Here is a 21,394-nt window from a genome sequence, read left to right as displayed (position 1 = left end):
GATTGGCTAGGTGTGTCAGTAGGTGGGTTTCAGTGACACTGTGATCTTTGTGATCTAACTTTGTACAATTCAGGTCACTCAGTCTTTATTGGCTGTTATTGATCCTTGTAGGACATGATAGAGTGAAGCTACTGCTACTGCAAAATGCCTGATTCCCCCCTGTCTTGGATGACAGTGCAACAGAGATGGATTATCTTTCCCATCCCTGAAATACCTAACCCACACTGAGCCCCCTGGCTGTACTTTTACCTGAAGTGGGGTCTTCCTCACTGCTGAACACATCACTGTACCCAGAGGGTGTCTCATCAGAGAGGAGTCTCCCTGTGAACAGAAGAGCAGGTCAGTAATGGCTCTGTCATTCTGACACAGACTGGCCTGTCAGAGACCTCTTCTCTTCTAGGTAGTGTTTATTTGAAGATATGAAATTAGGTTGAGACTAATTTCTAATGACAAAGGCTACTGTGGGCTGGTACAGGGGGTACTCCTGAGTCTTATTTATAATAACTCACCTGACACAGTGTCTGGACTCTGGGGCACAGTGATGGCATCATCATAGTACTCAGGGGCCTCTTCTTTCACAGAGGACATCAGCTTTCCTAAAGCACACAGAGCACAGCTTCACTGTCACACATCAGCACACTGAGGTATCTAGAGCACAGGACTGCTGGAGCTCATCAGAACACACTGATTAACTGAACATCACACAGGATCTAAAACTCCAGGCTCTAAGCACAGGAGATCAGGGGAAACCTGATTTCCAGTCCTATTCACAACTGTAATAAATGTAAAACAATTCCTAGATTTTCAAATAAGATGTTGAAGGAAAACAGGGCAGAGAAAGTTTGGCTGTATTTGGACAGAGAGGGTGGTGATGTGAACCCTATGAGATACTGAAGAGGAGCCGGACACTGTCAGCAGTGACCCAGATTGAGTGTGCAGGGCTGAGATCACAGAGAGAGAGTCAGATTCATGTAACTGGTACAGAATAGTACAGACTCCGTATTCAGAGGCTGAGATCCAAGAAAGAGTAGAGAGATTCAGACTCTGTGGGAGTCCAGACTGGAGTTTAGTCTTTGAACCTCATAAAGAGAGCTTGCCTTTCTGTTGTTTTTAGAAACTTTTATTTCTTTTTTATATAATCCCTTAGTTAAAAAGTGCCTCTCCTGGCTAGTGGGAGCATCTTTAGAACAGGGAGATAGGTTCCCATTTATTTTGTAGCAATTGGGTTCACAAAGAGAGAGATTTAACTGTAGGTTGTAATGTCTTTGGTTTAGAAGGTTTGGTTTATCTCTTTCTTTTATGTAGGTGTTCTGTAAAAGCTGAATACTTGGTAGCAGTTTGAGGATTTTCTGGGTGTTTAGGATGTAGGTGTCTAAAACACCTTGTTAGCAAATTTGTAATTGCGTGCTGTATGTTTATGTTGTGTGTATTGGTGCAGAGTTTCCCCATGTGATTGGACTGAAATAACCCACCTGACAAGGCATCTGGACTCTGAGGTACAGTTACAGCATCATCATAGTACTCTGGGATCTCTTCTTTCAGAGAGGTTATCGAGTCTCCTGAACCACACAGAGAGACAGAGAATTTACACTTCAGGACTCAGACTTACTTTGACCATAGAGCTGCAAAGTAATTGGAAAGTGTGATTTTAAATGTTTTGTGGTGTATAGTTAAGCCAAAACTCTAGGGTCGCTGATTAATCTGATCTGAAAGGCCGTTTTTACAGCATGCTGTTCCGCAGTCTCCTTTTCTATCAAAACCAATGAGAGCACCCCAGTATTGACCAGGTCTAGTTTTGCTCGGCATCTATGATTTGCTGATGTAGCGGCAATGCTTGTTAATAAGACAGAATTAAGCGTTGGTATGCTCCTAAAGTAGGCCCCATCTCACCCTCCATCTCTGTGGTGCAGCCACAGAGAAAGAATTCATGCAGGCTGATTTAAGATGTTTTCTTTTGATAAGAAACAAGCTCCCAGACGGGGATGCAATTAGCTAAGCCTGGCTATCATGATCAATGGTCAACCATTGGCGCCTATCAGTCTAGGGAGTGCCGAATGGACATCTGGACTGCATTCCTAAGTGTCAAGAGTAAGTGACTCATATCTCACCTTGACCAACCAATCAGGGACTGGCAGGGCGTGGTAATACCACGTGGGTCTCCAATGCCCGCCAAACTCTCAACCAATCAGCACACATCTGGGTCTTGATCAAAAAGGGAGCGCAAGCTCAGATCGGAGCTCTCCTTGGCCATTTTCGCGCATCCTCAGAGACAATCACGTGACAACTGCTGTTGTCTGCAAAAGGACTTGGACTTTGTTCTAAGCGCGAGGCCGAGGATCCCGTACGTACTCAGAATTCTACCAACGTGAATGCTGCGCTTGATCAACGGCAGCCTACAGTTGGACCCTCGTCGACAACCTGAATAGCTTATTCAGAAGCAGCGCTGGACCGGGAACGAACCAGCTTCTTCCCAGGCAAAAGAGTGACTTGTGAGGACTCGCAGTCACACTCTGTGCATAGAGACTTTCTACTAGCCAGCCGGACTGCTGGTAGATCCCCTCGGAGCAACGACTGCCCTGCGCACCGCAGTCAGATTCCTCCGCCCGTCCTACTCCGAGCTGCACCTTGACTGGTTGGCCGGTAGCCAGAGGACGCCGACACAACGCCCATTGGACAACCGCTGGAACCGAGGCTGCAACAGAGCCTGTCAGCTGGTTTGGTGTTCATGCCGGGAAATTCCAAATCCATACACAGTGGATAAGTAAACCCCATGTTCTACATTGTGTCTCGAGAATTCAATTGTACCTCAACACAAGTTGTTATCAATTTAATTCATGCGTAATGTATTTACTTCCGAGTTTAAAGTAACAGTGGTTAATAACACTGATTAGCGATTTGGTAACCGAACGATATATATTGACATATATTCTCTATTGTGTATCTCTTTGTGTTTGCATCTCTTCGAGATTATATACCTTGTATATTGATAACCCTCACAGTAAGGTCTGCCGCTCGTATCCAGGCAGACTAGTATATGTTTGGTGCACAGTTTATATTAAGAAATGTATCCCGTGTATTGAACCCGTGTGTGTGCGTTGTTAGTTGTTCTGACGATTGATTTTCTAAAAGCCCCAACGAACAACCTCGTGATTACTGCTACAATTAATAATTGTCTCAGTAAACCCATCAAACCACTACACTGAGATAAGGCTAGTGTGAGGCAACACTGAAGAAACACGTGGGGTTATATTTATATAATTCAGGATTTTCTACATAAGTTCTCTAAACGTCAGCCTGGCTTGAGGTGAGAGTGAGTACTGGACTGAAGACCTCCTCACTCCCACACTGAGCCCCTTGACTCCATCTCCCCTCACCTGGTACTGGGTCTCCCTCACTGTCCTCCACATCATCGTATCCAGAGGGCAGCTCGTCAGAGAGGAATCTCCCTGTGAACAGGAGGACAGATCAATATTACCTGCAGTCAGACAGCAGACTCATTGTCTTCCACTGGCTGTGGAAGAAGGCAGGGTGTGAACAGTATCTCAGAGTTTGTGTGTATAAGGCAGATCAGGAACTGTGAACTGTGGTGTCAGTTACTTTGACACCAGTTGAGAAAAAACAATCCTACAGTCAGTCAGCACTGTCTCTTACTGGGAGAGAAGCCAGGTTGTCAACAGAAACACAGAGTTTATGATGCTTTTCTTCACTTACTTTGACAGCAGTTGAGAAAGAAAACTCTACACATTTAAAACCAGTATGGTGAGATTTTCTACAAGTGTTAAGTCCTCAGATCTTCCTCAGAAGATGGAGACTAATCACTCCTGAAGACTCTCTCCACTCACCTCTCCTGGGGGCGCTGTAGGTTCCCTCTCTGGCCAGTTTGTACTCTATTTCCTCGTAAACGGCATCATGATAGGGGGCGAGTGCTCCCTTAGATAGGGCTGTGTGAGAAAATAGACACTCAGGGTTAACATGCAGGGAGAGGAGTACAAGATCAAACATTGACTACTAAACCTTCTTTGGACATTACAGCACATAAATGTTATGCTTCTGGATTTGCAAATTTCCTGATATCTCCATCTGTAATTGTTGATAATCTTTTTTAAACTTTAAATGGTTTTCTCTACCAGGTCTCTACCAGGGCACAGCCGGTGCCCCTCAAGGCTGTGTGCTCAGCCCACTGCTCTACTCCCTGTTCACCCACGACTGTACTGCTAAGTTCAGCACAAACACCATCACCAAGTATGCTGACAATACCACAGTCGTGGGCCTGATCACTGACAACGATGAGGCTGCCTACAGAGAGGAGATAAAACAACTCGCAGACTGGTGCCGAACCAACAACCTATGTCTCAACATCAGCAAAACCAAAGAGCTGATTGTTGACTTCAGAAGACAAGGAAAAGTTCACTCCCCCATCTACATAGAAGGGTCTGCGGTGGAGATGGTGAATAACTTCAAATTCCTAGGCGTTCACATCTCTAAGGACCTTACATGGACACTGAACACCTCCAGTCTCATCAAGAAGGCACAACAGTGGCTGTACTTCCTGAGAAGGCTGAAGAAAATACACCTACATCCACAGATCCTCACCAACTTCTACAGATGTACGGTGGAGAGCATACTGACCAGCTGCATCACAGTCTGGTACGGCAACTGCACCGCATCCGACCGTAAGGCACTACAGCGGGTGGTCAAAACTGCCCAACACATCGTCGGCAATGCCTTACCATCCATCCAGGAAATATACAACACCAGGAGTCTGAAAAAAGCCACCAAAATTATGTCTGACCCCACTCACCCCGGTCATAACTTGTTTCTTCCCCTACCATCTGGCAGAAGGTTCCGGTCACTCCAGTCGCACACAACTAGACTCCAAAATAGCTTCTTCCCCAGAGCTGTCAAGTTGGTGACGCCCCCACTCCCTTCCACCTTATTATGATCTCTCCTAACATCCTCCTGTACCCACAACCACTGTACTCCTACACCACCACACACACGTAAGCCAAAATTGTACTGTCCCCTCGATAGCCCAGTAAAATTGTAACAGGCATAATAATATTCAATATTAATTAACCACACTACTTTTAACCACTGTTTTTTTGCACTGTTCCAAGAATTACCTTGCACTGTTTTTGTCCTGTTAAATTTTCTCTGCGGAATTTTGCACAGTTTTCGATTACTTGATTACATGTTATTTATGTTATGTTATTACATGTTACTATTATTGCTATTGTGTAACTGTCTATTGTCTCATCTTCTGTCCTATTTATATACTGCACCTGAGTGACTAATGAGAAACACTTTTCATTATACTATGCACCTGTGTAAGTTTAATGACAATAAAGTTGAATTGAATTGAATTGAATTCTTCCTCAAGGTAATTATGTAAATATAAGTTCCATGTGAGTGACAGAACTGACCACTAGAGGTCACTATGTGGATGGAGAGTTCCCTCCCTACCTTTCCTCAGATTCCTGTTCTGGATCAGCTGCCCCACTAACAGGGCCAGCACCACGAAGAGCAGAGCCCCCAGCAGCAGGAGGACCAGGGGCGAGACAGACAGGCCTCCCAGCGGCTGTGTCTGGGGTGTTGTCCTGGTGCTGCCTGAGGGAGGGGGAGACAATGGATGATTGGTTGGTCAGGGATCAGGAGAGGTGCTCTTGGGCTCATATACACTTCGACACATGTCCTGTTCTCCTCCTGTTCCGATGTGTGGCTCTCATGGCTTCAGGGTGAACCCAAGATCAATGAAGAACAGTTAAGGATTCCCAATCTAACCCATCAGGACTGTCACTAAATCAGTGTGGAAAGAGAGGACACTAGCACAAGATCTACACTGGAAATCTGAAAACACTGATCTTCACTCTGAGAGAGGAGAGGAGCCACTACAGCTACACTGGGAATCTGAAGAGACACTGATCTTCAGACTCAAGGAGGAGAGGAGACACTACAGCTACACTGGGAATCTGAAGAGACACTGATCTTCACTCTGAGAGAGGAGAGGAGACACTACAACAACACTGGGAATCTGAAGAGACACTGATCTTCACACTCAAGGAGGAGAGGAGACACTACAACAACACTGGGAATCTGAAGAGACAGAAAGACAGGAGTTATCAATGACAAGGAGGATTTCTGTTCACCTGTAGCTGTTGCTGGACTGGCTGTTGTCTCTGACAAATCTGTAAAAGAGATAGGAGAACTGTCATTATTTTGTCTTTGGTTTTAAAGCAAGTTGAATCCAGAGTGGTCTTAATAAAAAAAAAATCTTTACATTTGTTCCTTGAGGTCAAATCTAGGATTGCTGGATGAATGGTGTCTTGTTCAGAATTAAAGCCTAGTGTTGTTCACATACACATGGCTTTAAAACATCCAAATCTTGTGACTGATGATCTTAGTTGGATTAGTTAGATATTAAGCAGTGATAGAGTATGGGTAACATCAGTCTAACTTCTCCATTGATCTGCTACCTTGTTCATCTACAGTTCTAAGACTCTCCTCACCTGTACAGGTAACCCCTGCATCCTCCTTGTGTCGACAGTCGCTCTGATTCAGTCCAGAGTGACAGCAGTCCCACAGGTGAAGTTCACTGCCTGTGCAGTTCACCTCGTCCAGCCAGATGGCGCCGTTTCCTGGTCCAAATGAGGCCTCTATTGCTGCACTCACTGCGTCCCCACAGCCCAGCTGTCTGCAGACCACCTGGGCATTCTGCAGGCCCCAGGAGTCGTCACAGACTGTCCCCCAGGAGCCCTCGTACCGCAGCTCCACCCGGCCAGAGCAGTTAGTGCCTCCAGCCAGGCGCAGAGCCAGTGGGACTGAAAGCCAACAGAAAGGTTAACGAGTGTCATTAGATCTGTGACTGTAGACGAGAGCAGAGAGGTTACTGAGTGTCTTCAGCTCAGTGACTGTAGTAGAGGTTAGTGAGGTATTGAGTGGCTCTAGAAGAGAGCTGTATGGTTACTGTTCCTCAGCTCAGGGCTGCAGTGTCTCTGACTGTTTTACACACTGAACTCACCTGGGCAGTGCTGCTGAGGCTGCTCTTCCTGAGGGGCTGGAGTGCTTCTGTCAGCTTCTTTTCTAGGACCTTCAAAGATTAATAATAATTATTTAATTTTATACATGTTTGGAGATAAATTACTAAGAATTCAGTTTAAAGCTTTTGTCTGTTCTAAATATGGCAAAACACTAATTTACAGAGCATTACTCTTCCCTCTGTACCTGAGCAGGTGATGTTAGCCACTTCTCGGTCTGTGCAGTCATTCTGACCCCAGGGGAAGGAGGGACACTGCCACAGGGTGGAGTCGTGTTTGCGACAGGAGACAAAGTCCAGCCATCTGGGATCAGGGCTCAGCCTGGAGTTTATCTCACTGATGGTGCCCTTGTCTCCACAGCCCAGCTGTTTACAGATCACTGCGGCTGTGGAGTCAGTCATGCCGTTCTGACACACACTGCCCCAGGTGCCATTGTAGTAAACCTCTGCCTGTCCTGAACAGCCTGCAGACAGTCTCAGGAGAGTGTGATCTGCCAAGACAGCAGGGAAAGTCAAAGGAAACAAACCCTGGCAAGACAGCCCAATGTTTCAATCTGAACTGGTAAGAAACAACCAGCAAACAATGTGAACAGCAACCAGTCTCATTTCCCGTACTAATCCAGTTATAACTGACTCACGTAATGAAGCAAGGACAGCTGTACAATAACACAGTTGACATGAAGGTGACTGTGTGGTTCTGTTCATTCAGAACCTGGACAGTGTATCACACAGAGCTTTAAAATCCTATTACATGATCAGGTTCTGACCCAAAATGTAATTCTGATCAGCTTGGCTATTCAGCAGCAGCACAACTAAGAGACTGAGGCATGAAAGTAGAATTTATCTTGAGTTTCTTTCTCTCTTTATTTATTTTTGCTGGGATGTGAATATGTGCATTCACAACTGTATCATAAATATCAATATTTATTTTAAAATTAATTCTGCATCCAGCTCAGTCTTTTCCTCAACAAGATGTATTTAAGCACTCCAGATGCAAACCATATCCACAACGTGGAATTTAAGAATATGGATTATTTTACTTAACTAACTTACTGAACACAAGATTCTCACATCCTCACAAGTCAAACATATCTAGGCACTCTAGATGCAAGCCATATCCACAATGTGGGATTAAAGAATATGAATCATTGTAATTTTAATGATCTCCCCTACCTGAACACAGGATTCTCACATCCTCCTTGTGTCCACAGTCATGCTGTCCCCACCATGCTGAGGGACACTCCCCCAGGGACGACTCATTCCCCAGACATCCCACCTCGTCCAGCCAGATGGGTCCAGTTCCCTGGCTGAAGGAGGCCGGCACTGGGGCACTGAGGACCGTCCCACACTGGAGCTGTCTGCATACCACCTGAGAGTCTGCCAGGTCCCAGGAGTCATCGCAGACTGTCCCCCAGGATCCCCTGTGATAAACCTCCAGCCTCCCAGCACAGTCACCTCCTGCACCAACCAGCCTGAGGGACAGCTGATCTAGGACCAGAAAATTAGAGGTCAGGGGTCAGAGATCAGGAGTTCTAAGAGATCACCATGACCTCCTGTTACAAGTTGGCCCACTAGGCACAGCAGATACAGTTCAAGTACAGTGTTTCTTGACTTTTTAATAATTTAATATATACACTTACTGTAACAAATTGTTCATAAGCAGTATATATATATATAATATTATATATATATATATTTAATATATACAGTAAGTTTAACATATTCCACATTGTTCATAAACAGTATACCAGATAAGTTATTTTTTCTGACCCACTGTTGGGCATAGAGACAATAGCTCCACCAGTGTCAAATTGCATTATTCAGATAGATGTGTTTCCTGTAGATCCCAAAGACCAGAGTGTGTTTGTGACACACAGAAAAAACTGCACACACACAGCTGTTGCCTCACTGACTGATCTGGGATTCCACTGAGCAACAGAGACATCAGCACACACTGAGAGCCCTGGAGATACAGAACAGGGGCTTATTCATACCTGGTGTTTTGGAAGAGGGAAGAGCTGAAGAAAGGAAGTCTGTGAAACAAACAGAGAGAGAGAAATCAGACTGTTAACCTTGTGTGAGAGGAGCAATTTAACACCAGAAATGAAACTACAAATAAAACAGATGTGATTAAGACAGTCCTCATTCTCTCTTTACCTGCTCAAGGTGAATCTCTGGTCATATTTGAGTCTGTAAAAGAGAAGAAAGGAGCTCATTTCTGTCCACAGGAGTGATGTTTCACCAGTGGAATGTCAGCTGTGTGTGGGGCTCAACTGCACATAACATCTGTAAACTTTGACTTTCTGAGACTCACTTTCTTTTCAGGCTCCTGTTTAATTGGGCTCTATTAATTAAACTAATTAAGCAGGTCAGATGTTAATTACAGGATACTGAGGTACAGAACTTTCTTTAATCTTTTAGAGCATTGATATCAACATAAATATAAAACTGAGCTTTAGTCCTCAGTGTATTTGTGCATCTGTCCATCAGAAAGAAAATAACAACCTAATAACACCTTAGGGAATATTTGAGATAGATATGACATGTTTAAAACACACTCACATTTTAAGGAATATGTGTTTTCATCTTTGCATCTATTACATAACTGGGAGTGTGTAACAGAGCAAATATTCAATAATGAAAACAGTGTGCTTCTGTGTGTAAGCAGAGGGAGTGTCACTGTGTTTTAAATACACGATTCTCACCAGAGCAGATGACTCCTGCGTCCTGTCCATGAGAGCACCCTGCTCTCCCCCATGTAGAGACAGCGCAGTGTGAGAGACGGCTCTCATTGCCCTTGCACTCAAACACATCAGCCCTTACTGGTCCACTGCCCTGTCCAAACCAGGCCTGTCCTGGTGCTGCTACAGCCTCTCCACAGCCCAGCTGCTGGCAGAGAGCCCTGGCATCTCTCAGATCCCAGTACAGGTCACACACTGTCCCCCAGTCCCTGAAGAGCCACTGTAACTCCACTCGGCCAGAGCAGGAGTCAGAGCCGTTCGCCAGCCTGAACCCTGTGTATCCTGCAGATAGGAGAGAACTTCACCAGCATGACACCACAGCAGGCCACAAGAAATACAACAAATTAAAGTACCAATACAGTGAAAAAAACTATAAGATCCAGCACATAGTGAGTGAGAAACCAATAGCAGGCATAGAATAAGGACAGATATTGTGATGCCATAAGGGATTGTTTCCTCAAAGGGTGCTACTTTCCCTGGGGACTCATTTTTCCAAGTTTTCCCCATACGTAAGATAACGATGTGCAGCTCATAGGAGACAATTAGCACCCTGCTCTAGGCCACATAAAACCAGGATGGACTTGGAGAAGACAGAAAAATTCCCCAATAATTGCCTCAGCCTGGCACATATTGAAATAAAGTATTAATAAACCGTCCCCAAGATGAAGGTTTTCACTTATATTTTTATCTCTACAATTCCAGTCTTAGGCCTGAAGAATAGCGTTGATATTTCTGTAACAGTCCTTGCCATCACACTGGCTGTTTACCTTACTTTTCCTAGCTTCATTGGTGAGGAGCTTTGTTACAATTGAAAAATCTACCTACTACCTGCTAACTGTACTTTTTTCCCACACAGTCTGAGTGGGCTGTAGGGTAGGCTGCTGCTATTAAAACAGGCTTTGGCACAGCCTAGGCTGATTCGTTTTCCCAGCCTCAAGGCTGAAGGGCAGTTTTCTCCATTGCACAGGCTGTAGATACACGTTTCACAGAACAGCCCAGGCAGAAAGCACCATCCCCTCAGTTCTTACGCTGAACCACCTGTGTTATTTTCTTCCCCTAGCAGTTCCACACCGGGTGCCGATCGGAACACCAACACAGCCAACCGACATCCTCAAAAACAACTCCTATGTCTACTGTGCCAGGTCCAGGTCATATACTGTAAGTTCCAGCTAATAAATCACTGGTTTAAATTAAGTCTGGTGTGTGGGGTGTGTGCTTGGGACCCTGCCTAGAACCTGCCGATTGCATGCTGTCCCACTTGACACTCCTCAGGAGATCACCCACTCTCCTCAGGAGATCACTCAGTCTATAACAGAGATCACCCAATCACAATATGTATCATTTATGACTCTATAACGATTGTTTCCATGAGTGAAAACAGTGTGACAATCTTACCTGTACAAGTCAGACCCACAGCTCTGTTCTGGGAGCAGCTCTGCTCTGGCCTGGCTGCAGTGGGGCAGTGCTGTAGCTTGGACTCTTGTCCTCTACACTGGAACTGCTCTGACCCGACTGGACCCTGGCCCTGTCCGAAATGAGCGCCTCTGTGTATCACTGAAGGAGCCCCACAGTCCAGCTCCCGACAGACAACCTCTGCATCCTGCCAGTCAAAGTCAGAGTCGCACACTGAGGTCCAGGTGTTCTTGAGATTCACCTCCACTCTCCCAGAGCAGAGACTGTGTCAATTCACCAGCCTCACAAAACCTGCAATAGAGAACTACAGGCTGTCAGTCTGAGCAGGTAATCTCTCATAGTGCAGCTCATTGCTCACTGTCACTGAACCTGGTGCCTGTGAGAATTAAACTTACTACCCTATGAAAATAAATTAACTTAATGTGAAAAACAGATATCATAGATTCTCAATTTAAATCTTGACTTCCTATTGTTTCATTCATAAATATATTTACACCTATAATTAGGCATAGAAAATTACATTTTAGAAATACATACACTATTACAATCAATTGTACAATAATACAGAGTGCTTTCAATAAGAATATAGATAATAGGATAGATATAGATAAAAACAGTAGATAATAGGACATAAATAAAAATTAAATGAAAGAGAGGAGAGTCGGAAAAAAATCTGAAAGGTCAACTTCAAAAAGTTTAACCATAAAATATTTTGGGGCTGAACTTTTTTACAGATTGTAAAATTGATTCCTTTCCTCTGGAAATAATGTAGATACATGTACATCTAATAATTGTAGATGAATGTTAAGACTCTAAATCATCAATCTCCACCTCTGTGCTCTAGCATTTGCCTCTAAAGAAGGTGTTCAGTGCATTATTATCTGTACACTGGGGCAAATGCAAGATACAAAAATCAGAGACACTAAATTTATCAGTTTGTGGAATATTACAAATCAAACTATCAGCATCATTCCAGCTGTTCCACATGTTCATACCAATAATCACAGTGCTGAAGATGCCACCTGTGGAACACATTCAACTGTAGAATAAGTAAAAATAGAAACTGATCACAAATCCATCCATCCATTTTCTAACTGCTTCTTCCAATTCATGGTTCCAAGTGTATCTAGGACTGTAGAATTAATAAATACAGAAGGAAAAACTGATCCTTATCACCAAATTCACAGAAGCAGAACGACATGTCCTAGACTCAAAGAAAAGATTCCCTATAGCCTGGTGCTGCTGAAACAGGACTGTCTGACCTGAACACTGACACACACTCTGGACAAGACCAGCACTGTCACAGCCTGGCATTACTAGAGCAGGACTGTCTGACCTGGGCACTGACAGACACTCTGGACAAGACCAGGACCGTCACAGCCTGACACTGCTGGAACAGGACAGTCAGACCTGGGCATTGACAGACACTCTGGACAAGACCAGGACTGTCACAGCCTTGCACTGCTGGAGCAGGACTGTCTGACCTGGACACTGACACACACTCTGGACAAGACCAGGACTGTCACAGCCTTGCACTGCTGGAGCAGGACTGTCTGACCTGGGCACTGACAGACACTCTGGACACATCCAGGGTTGTGCTTCTCCACATGAAAGCAGATCTCAGAGAATGACACACTCTCATGGAGTTCAGCACTAATTACACACACCTGGGTCTAGAGTCAGCTCCTGGCTACAGTGCATCACAAGAAAATACATGACCATCAGTGCCTTAAAGAAGTCAAAATATGGCAGAGCAGTTAAGACGTTAGAGGTCCAGTCTGAAATAGCAAATGTGAAATAATTGAATTACATGAATGAACCAACAGAACTGTTCTTTTTCTTTTCTATTTATATCCAAAGCTGCATTAGGAGCTTATCTGACATTAAATTATTAAATTCTGGGCTCATCAGAATCAGACCGAGAGTCACTATACCACCAAGGATCAGCCCCTTGGACAGCTGGTAGTGCAGCTGAACTCCACTACAGCACTGAGCTCCAACATACCATTAAAACACACCTGAAACTGACCAGATCCACTGACACTGACACCAACATACCATTTAAACACACCTGAGACTGACCAGATCCGCTGACACTGACACCAGCATACCATTTAAACACACCTGAAACTGACCAGGTCCATCGACACTGACTCCAACATACCATTAAAACACACCTGAAACTGACCAGATCCACTGACACTGACACCAACATACCATTTAAACACACCTGAAACTGACCAGATCCACTGACACTGACACCAAAATACCATTTAAACACACCTGAGACTGACCAGATCCACTGACACTGACACCAAAATACCATTTAAACACACCTGAAACTGACCAGATCCACTGACACTGACACCAAAATACCATTAAAACACCTGAAAATGAAAAGGCATTTCACCCAACAGCACAGTGGAACCACAGCAGATTGTCACTTCACCAGTGCTAAAACAGTAAAGACAAAGTGAAGTAGATACAGACTCACTGAGCACAGCCTGCCTGTTTAAACTGAACAACACTGAAGTGCCTGGAGACAGAAGATGAGCTACAGGCTCAGTGAGACTGCATAAACACAGAGGAAACACAGAAACAAGACACACCAATCAAATTAACTATATTATGTTTATAACGTATATTGCTTTGAATTATTATTATCATCATATTATCAATACTAGATTTTAATTAATTAAATTTTAATTTAATTGATCATGATGATGGACTCTAGATCAGTGGAGGAGTTTTCATTGTCCTCAAGCTGGAGACTGGAGAGAGTCTCTGTCTCTTACCTGAACACCTCACTCCAGCATCATAGGCATGAGAGTAGCTATACTGCTTCACTTCTTGTTTTCCACAGTTCCTCAGCGCAGCCTCTGACCCCTTGCAGTTGACCCAATTCAGCAGGACTGATCCAGACCCTGGTCCGAAGTAAGCTCTTCCTGGTGCTGAAACAGCAGATCCACAGCCCAGCTGTCTGCACACCACTGTAGCATCATTGAGATCCCAACCATAGTGAATTACTGTCCCCCACTCTCCACCATGATACACCTCCACTGCCCCCTCACAGGGACTGGCAGCATTCACCAGCCTCACATCAGCACTGCCTGCAGAGAGAGAGAGAAACAATCCCTATCACCATGTCTACAGGATATTTTTATATTAAGAAGTTTTAGAAATACACCTGGAATTTTTATTTTGTTTTACCTGTTTGATTGGATTGCTAGTCTCTCCCATGGGGAACAAGAGACAGTGGAGTGACAGGAAGTCCACCAGCAGCCATCTTACCTCTCCCTCCACACACCTGTGTCCAGATCCTGTTATATATCTCTCTGTCCATATCACTGTGTGACTGCAGAGGGCTGTTCTGCTATGGTTACTACAGTGGACAGTGGCTCTAATTACTTTTTTCCTGTGTTTCTGGAAGCTGTGGTCAGTACAGTGGACAGTGGCTGTAATGATCATGTTCCTGTGTTTCTGGAAGCTGTGGTCAGTATAGTGGTCAGTGGCTGTAATGATCATGTTCCTGTGTTTCTGGAAGCTGTGGTCAGTATAGTGGTCAGTGGCTGTAATGATCATGTTCCTGTGTTTCTAGAAGCTGTGGTCAGTACAGTGGACAGTGGCTGTAATGACTGTGTTCCTGTGTTTCTGGAAGCTGTGGTCAGTACAGTGGACAGTGGCTGTGGTGTCAGAAGGCTGAATCACTGAAACCAGGTTTGGTGTATCTGGTGTATCTGGGTCTCAGGCCCCACATGTACTTAAAAGTGGATACTGACCACATGTCTGTATCAGGTAAGAGATTTAAACACTGATGAGTCTCTTCAACATTCTACTTTGAAAATAAGTTATAAAATCCAAAACAGAATCAATAAAAATATTTTTAATAGATGGGTGCTTCACAAGTTGTGCTGAAATATGTGAAGTGTAATGCTGCAGAAAGATGGAAAAGCAGTTCTGCAGCAGGAGATATAATTGAAACCCAGGTGCAGGACTTTCAGAGATTTATTGATCAGGGAGTAACAGATCAAATGCAGGCTGCTGATAATAGGTTGGGCTGAATTAAAAAGGCGAGCAGAAAGAAAACATAAAGAGGGACGCCCATCTCCTAGCTGAAATAAAGAAAAGAGAAGCTGGAGAGTCGGCGCAGAAAAGGGAAAAAATTAAAACAGAGAAAATATTTCAGGATTGAAGAGCAGGAGCAGTGAGATATGAAAATATCCAAGTAAAAACTTGACTATGAGAGGAATGCGATCGCTAGTTTCACAAGGTTTAGCTCTAATGATTGAGATTCGGTGTTCTGAACAGTTTCAAATAAAGAGGTGATTAGTGTGACTGGGAGCCTGAATGAAAGACTGAAAGTTTAATTGAAAGACGTCCTGACCCAGTCTGAATGACAGGGTGAATGTCTGAATGAATGTCCATTCTGAATGACAGGGTGAAAGCTCGAGGGAATGTTGCTGCTGACGCAAGTCAGTCCCAGCCCAGACTGTACGTGAAGTGTGTATACTTACTGTCCAGCGCACATTTACATTAACTAGATTTGTTCTTTTTGATTAAATATTCAATCACCTTCAGTTTGGAGTGTGAAATATTTTTTTTCTATCATATACTACAATTCATTGTAATACTACTTTTTATTCATATATGATTTTTACTATGATAACATGATATATATGTGAACAATGTGTTTTAGCTTTTACCTCTCAAGATCTTAATCCATTATTCACAGATTGAATTATAGTTGCATTTAATAATATATTCTAAAAGCACGGTGCACAGGTTATTTTTATTAATCATTCTTTTTTAAAATTCCATGATGTAAGAAAAATGATCCCTATCATTAGTTATCTAAGACTTACAAACAACAATTCATTTAGCTGTGAAGTATCAGACAAATGCAGAATAAACATGGAACAAGAATTAAACCTTTATCTTTTCAAAATGAAGGACTTCCGGGTCAAATACACATTTCTTCCAACATAATAGACTCCAGTCTGAACAGATCCCAAACTTTTGTTTAAAGATTTGATACAAGATTTGCCTCAGGACTCCTGTGTTGTTACTGAAACTGGACACTGTTGTCTAAAAGCACCCAGTATGGATTCAGGTCAAAAAACTACAACACACTGCAATACAAATACCTACCACCTGAACGTGACTGTTATAACAAATAAACACAACTATATGTCTTGTCCTCAATCATGTTACAATGTTAGATCCTTCTGCAATATAATTACCATAGTATCTAAAACTGTTGTAATCATTCTCAAAAATAACCATGGATCAAAAATATTTTAATACATTTACCTTCAGTACTCCTATTTGTATTAGCACATTCACCTGCAATAGGGCCCGAGTTACTAATATTATTTGTTAATCGGAAACGTGCCTTAAATATACTTTTATCTCTGATCACCTATCTGTAATAGTTCTTTGCACTAAAATTGTCACCTTCTCTCAAAATACTCTATTTTTAATAACATTTCCATAATGTTATAATGTTATTATTATTAATGTTACTTGAATAATACAGTAAATATAAAATGTATCAATAGTAATAATACTGGAGTCTCAATAATACTCTAGTATTTAATAACACACTTATCTCAGTTAAAATATTAGTCTAAAATATTGTGTTTAATAACACATCAGTTAATTACTTTAATAAAACATATTAATTCATCAGTGTGTAAAATAAAATATCAGTCCGATCAATACAACAGTGTTTAAAAACAACTGATCTCCGTTAATACACTAGTCTGTTATTTTACCTGTTAGAGAGGGCAGAATTGAGCACCATGAAATAAACAACCCCTGGTAAATATTTTGAAGACGTTGTATTATTGTTAAAACATTTGTATTCCTTTTTGTTTGCAAATGGGAAAATCCCTAGTCCTAGCACATGACCCAAATTACAACCAAAATTTTGTATTTTATTAGTATGGTAATAGATAAGGGATTGTCAAGTTGTACAACATTTGTGATAAGGTTGCTAAATATCTACAATATTAATAGTTATAATAATTATATGTTAGTACTTAAAAAACATTATCCTTAGACTGTGTTGTGTGTAATAGTGTATAACTGCATATAAAACTATTAATACAGCATTAATAGAAAATAGTTAAAAAACATATAAACTGAATTAATATTATGGTTAATTGTAGAGGTGAAATTCTTGTTAATACTGCAAATTGTTTATTATTTTTCCTTATTTATAGCACCAGAATAAAATCAATTATAATTTTAAGGAATATCCATAAAGCTGAGTTTTAAATTAAACAGAAAAGCGCTTCTGCAAACTGTGGTCACTACGGCGGTGTCACGCCCTCTGCAGCCAGAGGGCGCTCCTTCTCTGTCCTGTCCCTAGTTTCCGGTCTGCTGTCCTTCCTGTCCCTCTCTTCCTTGGGCTATATATTTCCGGGTCTTGCACTCTGTCCTGGCTTAGCATTGACGTTCGGATGTCCTGAGACCCGCCTAGCACCAGGGCGCCCCACGTCCGCTCCCTGAGGGCATAGGTTTCTATACGGCATTCCTGAACTCTTTGCACTAATGAGCCCGGGCCTTTTTCCCGTCTCGCCGCTACGCATATGGGTCTTTTTCCGCTCTCCTGCTCCCCACGGTTAGTCCCTTTGGACGTCCGTGACAGGCGGGCAGTGGCTGTAATGACTGGAGAACTTCAGATGGCTGGTCCTGGGTTCCAGGAGACTGTGGTCACTATACTGGACAGTGACTGTACTAACTCTGTGGCTTCCAAGTCCTGGGACCAGTGTTTCTGTGTTAGTGGGACCTGTGGTCACAACAGTGGTCAGAGGCTGACAGGTGCTTCACATGTTGTGCTGAAATGTGTGTGAGGTGTATATTCCCATTGTCTGTATGTGAATTGTTGACAATGATTTTCTAGCCTTTACCTGCTTACATCTAAACTTAACACATGATCATCAGATTAAATTATATTAAAGAACAACATTTTTTCAAAAATACCAGACAGGTTTAACATATAGGCACAGATACATTTATTATGATGTTGTCCTGAGCAACTGCTCAAAAATCTAAACTTGAGTCCTGTGATTACGAATTAATTTTTAAATATTGCATTTGTATGATAACATGTAATTAAATATTTAATTTGTATTAATCATACTTATATAATTGCATTTGATAATAATTTCAGATTTCGAATGTAGTCAAAAACAATAAAGCATTCGTATTAAAACTTCACAATTTACAAAAAAACCCTGTCATTAGATAACTAACCTAAAAACACAAATTAAATTATTTAGCTGTTAAATAATAGACAAATCCTGTATAAACACAAAACACAACTACCATTTGTTACAATCCCTGCCTCTCGGCAACGGAGGAGGCAGAAGTAGGTGTAGCCCCTATCCATCAGTTCACCTATCAGTTTTCCCATTCACCACCACACCCCGTCTCATCCTACTTAAACACCTGTCCTTCCCTACCTCGTTGCTCAGTATTGGTTTTCCCTATTGAGCTTCCTGGTTGCGCTTCTTCTACTCTGTGTTTGTCTTGGATTTCGGTTTGCGGTTTTTCCCTTTTGACTTCGGCTTTTCGGATCTCGGCTTGGATTGGTACTTTCGCTCTATTTTGGATCACTGGCTACCTCTGGATTCTCGGATTGCTCTACGGACTACGACTTCGGATCATGCTTCGGCTTCGGTACTCGTTCCCTTTCGGATATCTGGCTTCCCCTGGACTCTCGGCTCGTTCCTACTACTACGGTTTGCTTTCGGACTACGACTTGGCTTTGTTCGCTCCTGCAAGTGGGTTCACTCACTGGTTCGGTCCCTATTACCGAACCCTTAACACCATTTTTTAATTCCTCCTGTAATGCCACAATGTCTTGTAGTTGTTAAATTATTAATGTTACACCTCAGTTTCTGATGAGACCCCAGTTAATAATAATACACCTACAATACTAAGAATTTCCACAATTTTGTTAATATTTTTCATTTTATAGCTTATAAACCAATAATGAATGTAACTTTTATCAGCCTGTACTTTTCAATGTGAAAACAAGCAGACCTGGTCTTTATGAACGAGGTTATACATACAGTATACAAATTTTATTTTCACATAAATATAAAAATACAAGAGCTAATTGTCCTATGACTGAAAAGGTTTTACATTTTGAAAATGTAATTGTATGTCTTTAAAATGAAGAATTCACATTCATAACTTCCTATCATATTGGAACACATATTCTTATAACACCTAGAGGTACTACTTGTTTTCACAGCAACTGAATATCGCATAGCCTAACGATAGAAACCTGGACTGTCTGAATACACCAAAGATACAGTATAATGACAGCATTAAAACTCCTGTCTTAATTCTCTAGCATAAACACTTTAGGTGGTAATAACACATTTACTGTATATCTATTAATACATCAGTCTGTAATAATTTAATATCAGTCTCAATAATAATTCACTATTTAAAAACACGTGAATCTCTATTAATGCACCAGTCTGTAATAAGACAATACAGAGGAGTCAGAATTGAACACAATAAAACAATAAACAACCCAGGGTATTTCTGAATCATCCTGTATAATATGATATTATTCTAGAAACATTTTTTATTGCTCACACTTTTTTTGTTTTTGAGTAAATGAAGACTTTTTCACATGTCACAGCATATCACTCAAATTATCACTTATATATAAAGTTGATTATTACAGTAACAAGTAAGTTAAATAACTTTTTAAAGATTGTATACACTCCATGTTTTCACAAATTATCAATAGAGGGTGATAATGGCCAGCTTCTGCTGTATCCATCTATAACATTTTTAGTATATGTTTAGAAATCTTAAGAATATTTTTAAAAAATCCAATAAAAATTAAAAGCAACTAATTATATTTAGACACAGCTAATTATATTTCCTTACTTACAGACCAAGATAAAATACAGTTATAATATTTTTGATGAATACCCACAAAGCTGAATGTAAATTAAACATTTAAAAATTGTTCAACCCACTTATTGCTCCATTTCCATCAAAGCTTTACTTAATTTAATTCCAGTTGTTGTCTGTCTGTCTGGACAGGAGAAGACTGGTCACTTACTGGCTGAGCTGTGCAGCACCAGGACAGCGAGAGAGAAGATGGACAGGCAGCTCTCCATTGTCATCAGGACAGAGCGCAGCTGAGACCCCTGTCTTCACCCCTGAGCCCACAGGGCAACTGAGCTGCTGCTCCGCACCCCAGACCCCCAGTAACAACACAGCCCCCCGCCCCGCCAATCACACACAGCACTGCCTTTTCAGACTGACAGCAGGAACCTCTCACACAGGCGGGATGGCCAATCAGACAGGGCCCTTTCAGTCTTCTCCATATATATCAGAGACACATCACTGTTTCCTCTCCCTGAAGACACTCCCAGCAGCGCGGAGGAGAGGAGAGACAGGAGCAGCTCTGTGTCTCACTGGAGGAAACACAGATACAGATACAGACAGCAGGGCTGCAGGTGCTACAGGGGCAGGAAGAGATCAGATATTAAACAAAAAAAATCTTTGCAGTTCTAGACAAGTATTATAATTGAAAATCAGTATCAAGATAATCAATTATGTATATATGGTCCTGTAATTCTTGTTGTCTGTATCAGGAAGTGTCTAGAACTTGTTCCTGTCTTTCTGTCTGTGTAAGGCAGTGTCCAGTGACTGGTGTCCTGAATATGGTCCTGTCTTGCTGTCTGTGTCAGGCAGTGTCCAGTGACTGGTGTCCTGAATATGGTCCTGTCTTGCTGTCTGTGTCAGGCAGTGTCCAATGACTGGTGTCCTGCAGTGACTCACAGAGTTGTTGTGTCTCCAGACAGTAATGTCTTCTGGTCATGGTCAAGGGCAGTGTGAGGAGAGCCTGTGCTCAAGGTGGCAGTGAGGTCACTCAGGTCAGCACAGGAATACGGAGACAAGGTGGACTGAATAAGAACTGGCTGTCCTGTGACTGTGATCAATAATTTAAATGAAAAAGAAAGAAAGCCCAGCAGTGATTGTCCCTTATGTACTGAGCCTGTTGGACAGCAGCTCTTCCAGTTGACTCCCTCAGACCCTCAGTCTATCTCTGCGCAGCTCCAGTCCACACAGATGTTCCAACCCCTCCAGCTGTGGCCCCAGTGCCTCTCTGTGTGGAGCCGACTGTGTGACTGAGACTCTCTAACAGCACAGTGGAGCTGAACTG

At 42.4% G+C, this 21,394-nt stretch overlaps 2 protein-coding genes across 1 annotated transcript in view; both read right to left on the bottom strand.

Moving 5' to 3' along the window:
• Positions 1-21,394, bottom strand: part of LOC138242764 (zinc finger protein 271-like) — a 1,399,044-nt gene that overhangs the window by 282,049 nt on the left and 1,095,601 nt on the right.
• LOC138243332 (antigen WC1.1-like) overlaps positions 1-21,394 on the bottom strand; it is a 157,905-nt gene that overhangs the window by 1,566 nt on the left and 134,945 nt on the right. The window contains exons 18-25 of the mRNA XM_069198895.1: positions 8,207-8,521; positions 7,222-7,524; positions 6,507-6,818; positions 5,464-5,607; positions 3,843-3,941; positions 3,375-3,446; positions 1,473-1,559; positions 510-596 (exon numbers count right to left, since the gene is read on the bottom strand). Coding sequence (XP_069054996.1) covers positions 510-596; positions 1,473-1,559; positions 3,375-3,446; positions 3,843-3,941; positions 5,464-5,607; positions 6,507-6,818; positions 7,222-7,524; positions 8,207-8,521 — 1,419 coding nt within the window. The remainder of the gene's footprint in view (positions 1-509; positions 597-1,472; positions 1,560-3,374; positions 3,447-3,842; positions 3,942-5,463; positions 5,608-6,506; positions 6,819-7,221; positions 7,525-8,206; positions 8,522-21,394) is intronic.

The sequence above is a fragment of the Lepisosteus oculatus genome, chromosome 14 (assembly GCF_040954835.1).
Source record: "Lepisosteus oculatus isolate fLepOcu1 chromosome 14, fLepOcu1.hap2, whole genome shotgun sequence".
NCBI lineage: Eukaryota > Metazoa > Chordata > Actinopteri > Semionotiformes > Lepisosteidae > Lepisosteus > Lepisosteus oculatus.
The sequence above is the reverse complement of the archived record's forward strand: the minus strand, read 5'-3'. Positions and strand labels throughout refer to the sequence as shown.